The sequence below is a fragment of the Oncorhynchus mykiss genome, chromosome Y (genome assembly GCF_013265735.2).
Source record: "Oncorhynchus mykiss isolate Arlee chromosome Y, USDA_OmykA_1.1, whole genome shotgun sequence".
Lineage (NCBI taxonomy): Eukaryota > Metazoa > Chordata > Actinopteri > Salmoniformes > Salmonidae > Oncorhynchus > Oncorhynchus mykiss.
In genome coordinates, this window is record NC_048593.1 from 23,703,696 (window position 1) to 23,713,509 (window position 9,814).

Here is a 9,814-nt window from a genome sequence, read left to right on the forward strand (position 1 = left end):
GAGCAAGAGGTATAAAAGGGTACCTTTTGGCAAGGAACATGAACAAAGACAATCAACCTTTACCAAGATCAACCATCGACAAATTCGCAGATCATCCTCACCAAAGCCTCAACCTCAACACAGTAAGTGTGTCTTCTGTATCTCATACAGTGTTTGTATTTTCTCTGACAATCTTAAAACGACTTAATCTTAAAAAAAAGAAAAAACATGTTTCTGTAACAGACTGCAATAATTATTGCAGCAATAAACTGTCTATGATTGATAATACCATCTTATCTCTATCCTGAGACAAGTAGCATCAACTTAAATCAATTTTTCCTTCTTTCTCAGTGGCTATGTTTGGCACCTCAGTGTCCGCCCTCTGTCTGCTGTTCCTGCTATCTGTATGCACTGCCTGCTACATCTCCAACTGCCCCATAGGAGGCAAGAGATCAGCCCTTGCTTTCCCATCCAGAAAGGTACCAAGTAATTCTGAGCAGTTCCTCTTTGTTATTGTCTATTATTACAGTGTGTCTGTTATAGAGTTAGATTCGTGGCTACATATAGGCTTGCATCTTTCCTTTGAAGGGTTGAGACGCCTAGGCTATTTCAACATTTAAATAATAAATCGTTCAATTTTTTCCATTGTGTGCGGATTGATTGACTTTCAAGTTTTTAGTATACGTCTTTTCAAATTGAGTGATGAGAAGAGAATCGTCCAGCCCATTGGGTATCTCACTACATCCCATATACCTGTCTTGAAATATGCATACAGATTAAAAGGATCTTTACATTGTAATACTTCTGACAGACAACTCCGTCCACAATTTCCAGACTTTATAGCATTCCCAGAAAGAATGGATTATTGAGTCATTATTAGTTTTGCACTTGAGACATGACTCTGCCGTTGTGCTGTAGAATTGATCATTTTGTCTCTTGTATAATACATTCTATACATACGTTTATACTGGATTAAGCATACACTTTTGTCTTGGTTTTCTAAGAGATTGTCAGTTGGATATGCTCTCTGCAAGGTTTTGTATATCTTCCCAATCATATGAACCATTCTTGTTGGACTCAAATACGATTCCCTCAAGGTTGCGCTGATGTCCAAAATATTTAAAATCAACATTTTGTGATGTGTAACTTTTAAGTTGCATGTATTTGAAACTATCAACATTGGTCAGTCCAAAATTACTTTTTAATTCACGGTTTCTATGCCTTTAGTTCTCAATGTGGACCAAATTATCGGTGATGTCTCAAAAGCTATCCAAGGATTGTTCCATAAGGTTGTGTTTTCAGGGAGTGATATTGGTTCTTGTAAAATACTTTTCATTTTCTTCCATATTGTTAATGTTCTTCACTATGTAGTTCTTAATGTTCTAAGTTTTATCCTTTAAAAATAGACACGTAAAAATATTCTGCGGATGAGCATGCACATCTTCCATACATATCCATTGTTCCTCTTTAGTGCATTTAACTTAATGTCACAAGTAAAAACCTTGGGTAGTGAGTTTATATAATTTCAAGTCTGAAAGGTTAAAACCACAGTCAGACTTAGGAAGATGTAAAACGGTTTATTCTGTGAATTGTATTTGCCCATATGAAGTCTGTTATGACCAAGTATACCTTTATAAAGAATGTCTTCAGTGGGGTTACCATAAATAAATACAAAAACTTTGTCAGCCATTCCATTCTAAGAGGTTTATTCTACCTGTGAGATTTCTGGGAAAATTATTACATTTAATTAGATCTGCTTTCATATTGTTGCTTTCATAATGGAATAAAGTTCCAATTAAATTAAATTTGTCACATGCGCCAAATGCAACAGGTAGACCTTACCGTGAAATGTTTACAAGCCCTTAACCAACAATGCAGTTAAAGAAATAGAGTTAAGAAAATATTTACCAAATAAACTAAAGTAAAACATTTAAAAAGTTACACGATAAGTTATCTTTATTAATGTGTTGTTTGTTGTCACTTATTAAGCAAACAAAGTATTTAATATTTTCTGTGGTCCACTTAAAGCATTGCTGTAGATCGTGAGTTATTATTTTTCTTGGCATTGTTCATTTTTTCCCACATTCATTTTATAACCTGACATTTGAGTATTCTGAAAAATATTTTTTAGCAAAGGGGGCATTGACTTTTAAATATTGGTCAGGTATATCAGGAGATCATCTGCAAATAAGTTTAGTTTATATTCATGTTTACCATTACTGATACCTGTTACGTTAACTGGGTCCTGTCTAATTCTTTCTGCATGCGGTTCAATTGCCAGTGCAAACATGAGAGAGGAGAGGGGGCATCCCTGTCTTGTGCCTCTTTCTAAAGCAATTTCATCAGATAATGCGTTATTTGTGTATATTTTTGATATAAGACATTTATACAATATTTGTATTAAATGTAAAAGTTTTGAATAGAAAAGGCCATTCAAGACGGTCGAAAGCCTTTTTGGCATCAACAGCCATTATTGATAAATCTATATGTTGTTGTTTTTGTTTGCGTATGGTATTAAACTGAAACATGTTCTTGTATTTGTTTGAGGTTTTTTAATAAACCCTGTTTGATTATCAAGTCTGTAAGACTTTTGCCATCCTATTGCCTATAAGCTTTGGTATAATTTTATTGTCACAATTTATTAACCTTATGAGTCTATAATCAGCAGGGGACACTACAGAGAGTTTCCTGGTTTTAATATAACTGAAATAACTGTTTGATATTGAACTAGGAAGTACTGAATTGAGTGACGTGTGTTGTCATTTGTGTAAATAGTGGGGCTACTTTACCCCAAAATGTTTAATAGAATTCTATGGGAAAGCCATCCATACTTGGTTCTTTTTTGTCTGCTGATAGTTGCTTCATAGTTGTTGCGTCTAGGAAAGCTATAAGATCCATCCAACTCTTCTTTTATTTTGATTTATTTACATTTTCATAGAAGCTTTTAAAATGGTAATTAATTGAACTGTTTCTAATGAATGCTTTTGTATCTTTATATTTTACAATTATAACTGGTTTAGAATGTATTTGTTTATCAATACTGTATATTGTATTGTACTGTTATGAAAAAACTAAATGTTCTATAAATATATAATTTGTTTCTATAATAACAATATAACTATAACTTTCTTTTTCCTATTATCTTTCCAGTGCATGTCATGTGGCCCCGGGGACAGGGGTCGCTGCTTTGGCCCCAATATCTGCTGTGGGGAGGGGATGGGCTGCTACGTGGGCTCGCCAGAGGCAGCTGGCTGCGTGGAGGAGAACTACCTGCCCTCCCCCTGTGAGGCCGGAGGAAGAGTGTGTGGCTCTGAGGAGGGACGTTGTGCTGCACCGGGGATCTGCTGTGACGTGGGTAAGACAAAGACTATACTCCTATTTTCATGTATAGCAAATGTTTCCGTTCACACTGAATGATTCTGCAAAGGAGCAAAACGCATTGTATGCAGTAGGGTTTGTTTTTCTATGGATTGCTGGTTGTGGCAATTTAAATAGACAATTGAATTGTTAATATCATGTGCCAAGCTCTTGTGGTATTGAATACTTTGTCATTGTCAGCAACCAAACTATTTGCTCCACGATTACTAAAGAGTTTAGGAATAAATGTGGTGTTGTGTTAGCCAATGGTAATAATGTACTATTTACATGTATTACTTGTTGTGAGTCCATACAGATTCAGTTTAATATGACAGTTGTGTGACAGATTGTCTATTTTGGTCTTTTCTCTTTTAGAGGGTTGTAGTATTGACCAATCCTGTACTGAGGAGGATGAAGCTGAATACATAAGCCAATCAGTGAGCAGTAGCCATGGCCATGATCTGCTGATGAAGCTTCTGAACATGATTAGCCACACCCCTCCCCACAGAGTCCACAAATAAAACAGCCTCTAATTCAGTGGCAGTCCTGAGTTGAAAGACAGTGTAAAAAATCTGTCACATCTCAATGTCAGAGGCATACCTATGTACATACATTTTGTACAGAAGACAGACATAGATGTAAAGGATTAGTTTTGCTTGTAACTGTTTGTGTAATCGCTTGTGCTTCAAGAGTCAAATAAAGCTTACTGTACAAAAACAACTGTCAGGATAGTCAAGAGCTAGGTTTCCATCCAATTTGTGACCAATTTTTACGTGATTATTCTCAAATCTGCATAAATCAATATGCATATTTTCCCACCAGAGATTTTTCCATCAAGCAAACTTTTTTCTGGATAAAAAGCTGTGCGTGATGACATAGTGCACACAAAAATAACCTTTGACAATAAATTCCTATGTGCCGAATTAAAAATTCAAGTTAAATGGGTTTCCATCGCATTTTCAACTACTGATGGTTTTGTTACAAAAACTGTTGTGTAATATTGCAAATGTGCCCACCCTGGTCTTGGCACATGCACTCTAGCCAATAGCTCACAGATACAGTGTGGGTAGGCTACCTACAATATGAGATTACCATGGATAAGAGCGATATATTTTTAATTTGTCAAACAGCAGCCAAGCATCGATCATCATCTCACCAGAATAAGACCCTCAATATTTATTGTAAAGGTGCATCAAGCTCATCACATTGCACATTCACCACCCTGTGAAGTTCATCATCATTTATTTAATCTGTAGCCTAATAAACTGCATGGTTTCCCTTGTTGTAGTGGGAGGACCACTCAACATAAACTCAGCAAAAAAGAAACGTCCTCTCACTGTCAACTGCGTTTATTTTCAGCAAACTTAACATGTGTAAATATTTGTATGAACATAACAAGATTCAACAACTGAGACAAACTGAACAAGTTTCACAGACATGTGACTAACAGAAATGGAATAATGTGTCCCTGTACAAAGGAGGGGTCAAAATCAAAAGTGACAGTCAGTATCTGGTGTGGCCACCAGCTGCATTAAGTACTGCAGTGCATCTCCTCCTCATGGACTGCACCAGATTTGCCAGTTCTTGCTGTGAGATGTTACCCCACTCTTCCACCAAGGCACCTGCAAGTTCCCGGACATTTCTGGGGGGAATGGCCCTAGCCCTCACCCTCCGATCCAATAGGTCCCAGACGTGCTCAATGGGATTGAGATCCAGGCTCTTTGCTGGCCGTGGCAGAACACTGACATTCCTGTCTTGCAGGAAATCACGTACAGAACAAGCAGTATGGCTGGTGGCATTGTCATGCTGGAGGGTCATGTCAGGATGAGCCTGCCGGAAGGGTAACAAATGAGGGAGGAGGATGTCTTCCCTGTAACACACAGCGTTGAGATTGCCTGCAATGACAAAAAGCTCAGTCCAATGATGCTGTGACACACCGCCCCAGACCATGACGGACCCTCCACCTCCAAATCGATCCCGCTCCAGAGTACAGGCCTCGGTCTTTGACAATTGCCTCCACACCTTTTATAGTCAACATTGATAGTCATGCAATAAACTGCAGAGGTTTGATTGCAAAAGGATTTCACATTTAATTGACAATCACACAATTTGATCTAAATTCAGATAAAACATATACAATAAACAATCATACTGTAATATACACTGAGTGTACAAAACATTATGAACACCTGCTCTTTCCATGACATAGACTGACCAGGTAAATCCAGGTGAAAACTATGATCCCTTATTGACGTAACTATGTAACTAGCTATGATCCCTTATTGATGTAACTATGTAACTAGCTATGATCCCTTATTGATGTTAAATCCACTTCAATCAGTGTAGATGAAGGGGAGGAGACAGGTTAAAGAAGGATTTTTAAGCTTTGAGACCATAGAGACATGTATTGTGAATGTGTGTCATTCAGAGGATGAATGGGCAAAACAAAATATTGAAGTACCTTCGAACGGGGTATGGTAGTAGGTGCCAGGAACATGACACAAACCACACACTAACAATTAGGGGTTCAACAAGGATTCTTCTAAGATCCACAAAGTTTGATAAGACAGCAGGTGCAGGCTTATCAAACTTTGATACGTTTGGTGCAAGATCTCCTCAATTTATGGTAAGGTTTGTCCCTTGCATGAACTAAATTGATATTGTTTTATGATGATACCATCTATATTTTCATTTTTGTGCCAATCTTTTTAAATCAGAAAATGGACACAATTCAATGGATATCAACCAACAAAGAGGTAAGAGACTATGTGGGCTATAAGAATATGTTGAAGGCTGGCTGTATTGGGTGCAGATGACTGAACTGCTCACTTTTGTGTCTGGAATTGACATACAAAAGTATGTCAATTGGTATGTTATGCTGATCACATTAACCATCCTCCTCCCTGACCTCTTCAATGAATATCCCATAGGCCTCTACATTATGGACAAGATATGTTTATGAAAACCATTATCAAAACAGTTTTTTTTTTCATTCACATTCACCTCAAAATCCAAGGTATGAATTCTCTCCTGTGCACGTTTTATCATCTGAAAAATTAATATTTTGGGGATTCACAGACTTCACCCTCCCTACACCTCTGATGAATAAAACAGGAAACCTGCTCGATCACCATGCACTGCAAAATCATTCTGGCTATGGATACGGAGAACATCAACACATTAACATCAACACACCAGAGGATATACCCATTGGACTTGAGGCTCTGCTTGGAGTTTACCTAATATTTCAATGTTTTATTCTGCTTTGCCACTAAAATCATAATAAACACTGATAACTAAAATAGTGTGTTGTTGTTGTTATTGTTACACATAATAATAATTATTATTAGGGGAGGGGGATAGTTCAAAAATGAACCCCAAAAGGTTCTTCAAAGGTTCTGAGGATCCATTAAAAGGGGTTCTTTGAAGAACCCTTTTAAAGGGTTCTTCAAATAACTTATAGGGGTTCCCCCACATTTTCAATTTGAAGAACCCCTAAAGGATACTCAAGGAACCTTTTCTTTTTAGAGTGCCTGAACTGCAATGCCATAGCCGCGGAAAGTAGTTTGGGGGTGCTGTGATTTTGTTATTGGGGGTGCTGTGATTTTGTTATTGGGGGTGGGGATGAAGATGTTTTTTTTTGCTTGTGCTGAAGACGTCTGTATTGGTCCACTAATACAGAACTAGTATAGGCCCAGTGCACTACATTTGTGAAAAAAATTCAACAAAATGTATTGGAGTGTTTACCAGCATTTGTAACTGGAGTCTGATAATTATCTGTACAAAACAGTTTAGTAGATGCACTTATCCAGAGCAACTTTTTGTACTGGTCCCCCGTGGGAATCGAACCCACAACCCTAGCATTGCAAGTGTCACGCACTACCAATTGAGCCTCAATTCACATCATCACAAACCACTTGATGTGTCAATATACTACTGTATTGTGCATTAAACAACCAATGGTATTGGGCACCTATCTATGTGTTTGTTGAGAGCTTCAGGCAGAGTGTGTCTGTGAGAGTGCAGAAACTCCTCCCACATGCCCTTTACCAGGGCTCCATCTCTACCAGACAGCAGCCAGAACACAAGCTCCATTTTATAGGGGTGCTGGGGAGAGAGCACAGTGTTAGCCATGGCATACACACACTTCTTAAACCTTAAAGTGGCGAGCCATCATGCATAGCACCTGAATGTCTGTAGCCTGGGCCAAGGTCTGCATGACATTAGTTGCCATGGAAAAGTCACCACTCATTTTTGTAAATTATTAATTTTCATTTTTTATTGAACCTTTATTCAACAAGGCAAGTCAGTTTAGAACAAATTCTTATTTACAATGACGGACTACCCCCATTAGCGTTTGTCATGGCAACGAGGTGCAGCGGTATCCCTATCTGATTCACAATGCTGCCCGCTGAGAGAGGGGACAGAGAGACGGACAAAGAATGAGGAGAGATTAAGGAAAATCTGAGAAAAACATGAGCTATCTTCCAACACTCTCAAATGGCTTAGTTTCTTTTAGAAATGTTCTTCCCAAAGGCCTAAATAAGTAATGTGAGCTAAGGAATATGGTAAACTATCAATCAAAAAAGGGGAACATATTGGGGTAAAAAAACACTGTTGCATGGTCACACTTCTCACCGGCGATATTTCCAGCCCCTCCTGTGGGCACTATCATCTCCAAGACGAGTATGGGTGCCCTTGTCTCTGCCTGCTTCAGCCCGCCTACATGAAGGTAGGCATAGAGGAAGTGTGCCAGCTGCATCATTACAGGAGACCTGTTGACTGAATGGATTACATTGAGATTTTGGATCACTGGGCCTACACACAATACACCATAATGTCAACGTGGAATTATGTTTTTAGACATTTTTACAAATTCATTAAAAATTAAAAGCTGAAATGTCTTGAGTCAATAAGAATTCAACCCCTTTGTTATGGCAAGCCTAAATAAGTTCAGGAGTAAACAAGTCACATAATAAGTTGCATGGATTCACTGTGTACAATAATAACGTTTAACATGATTTTTTAATGACTACCTCATCTCTGTACCTCACACATACAGATCATTTTAAGGTCCCTCAGTTGAGCAGTGCATTTCAATCACTTTACTCTAGATTCAACCACAAAGACCAGGGAGGTTTTCCAATGCCTTGCAAAGAAAGGCAACAATTGTAAAACCAAAAGCAGACATTGAACATCCTTTTGAGCATGGTGAAGTTATTAATTACACTTTTGATGGTGTATCAAAACACCCAGTCACTACAAAGATACAGGCGTCCTTTCTAACTCAGTTGCCGGGGAGGAAGGAAACAGCTCAGAGATTTCACTATTAGGCCAATGGTCCCTTTAAAACAGTTACAGTGTAACGGTCTTTGTCGTCTGAAGAAGAGGAATCATCGGACCAAAGCGCTTCGTGGTAAGTGTTCATGCTTGTTTTATTAAAACTGAACACTATAACAAAAATAAACAAGAGCATAACCGAAACAGTCCTGTAAGGTGAAAACACTCAACAGAAATTAACTACCCACAAAAACCATGTGGGAAAAAGCTACCTAAGTATGGTTCCCAATCAGAGACAACGATAGACAGCTGTCCCTGATTGAGAACCATACCAGGCCAAAACAAAGAAATAAAAAAAACATAGAAAAAGAAACATAGAATGGCCACCCAAATCACACCCTGACCAAACCAAAATAGAGACATAAAAAGCTCTAAGGTCAGGGCGTGACATACAGAGTTTAATGGCTGTGATTGGAGAAAACTGGGGATGGATCTACAACATTGTAATTACTCCACAATACTAACCTAAATGACAGAGTGATAAGAAGGAAGCATGTACAGAATACAAATATTCCAAAACATCAAATAAAATCTTATTGGTCACATACACATATTTAGCAGATGTTATTGCGGGTGTCGCGAAATGCTTGTGTTCCTAGCTCCAACAGTGCAGTCGAATCTAACAATTAACAACAATACACACAAATCTAAAAGTAAAAGAATGGAATTAAGAAATATATAAATATTAGGAGGAGCAATGTCGGAGTGACATTGACTAAATTACAGTAGAATAGAATACAGTTTATACATATGAAATTAGTAAAGCAGTATGTACAGTGCCTTGCGAAAGTATTCGGCCCCCTTGAACTTTGCGACCTTTTGCCACATTTCAGGCTTCAAACATAAATATATAAAACTGTATTTTTTTGTGAAGAATCAACAACAAGTGGGACACAATCATGAGGTGGAACGACATTTATTGGATATTTCAAACTTTTTTAACAAATCAAAAACTGAAAAATTGGGCGTGCAAAATTATTCAATCACCAATCTCCTGCAGAGGGTAAGCACAGCAAAACCCAGCAGACAGAGCAGGGAGGGGCTGGCACAAATGTATTACCAGAAAAAAGCACAAGAAATAAGAATAGGAAATAGGAAATACACAATAAAGTAAGTAAGTAAGCATACTATATACAGG

General features: G+C 37.9%; 1 protein-coding gene across 1 annotated transcript; it reads left to right on the forward strand.

Moving 5' to 3' along the window:
- Window positions 1-46: 46 nt before the first annotated feature.
- LOC110509833 (isotocin-neurophysin IT 1) lies at window positions 47-4,074 on the forward strand. Its single transcript, XM_021590966.2, has 4 exons — window positions 47-122; window positions 331-458; window positions 3,130-3,334; window positions 3,712-4,074. Coding segments are annotated over exons 1-4 (480 nt in total). The 5' UTR covers window positions 47-121; the 3' UTR covers window positions 3,858-4,074.
- The last annotated feature ends 5,740 nt before the right edge of the window (window positions 4,075-9,814 follow it).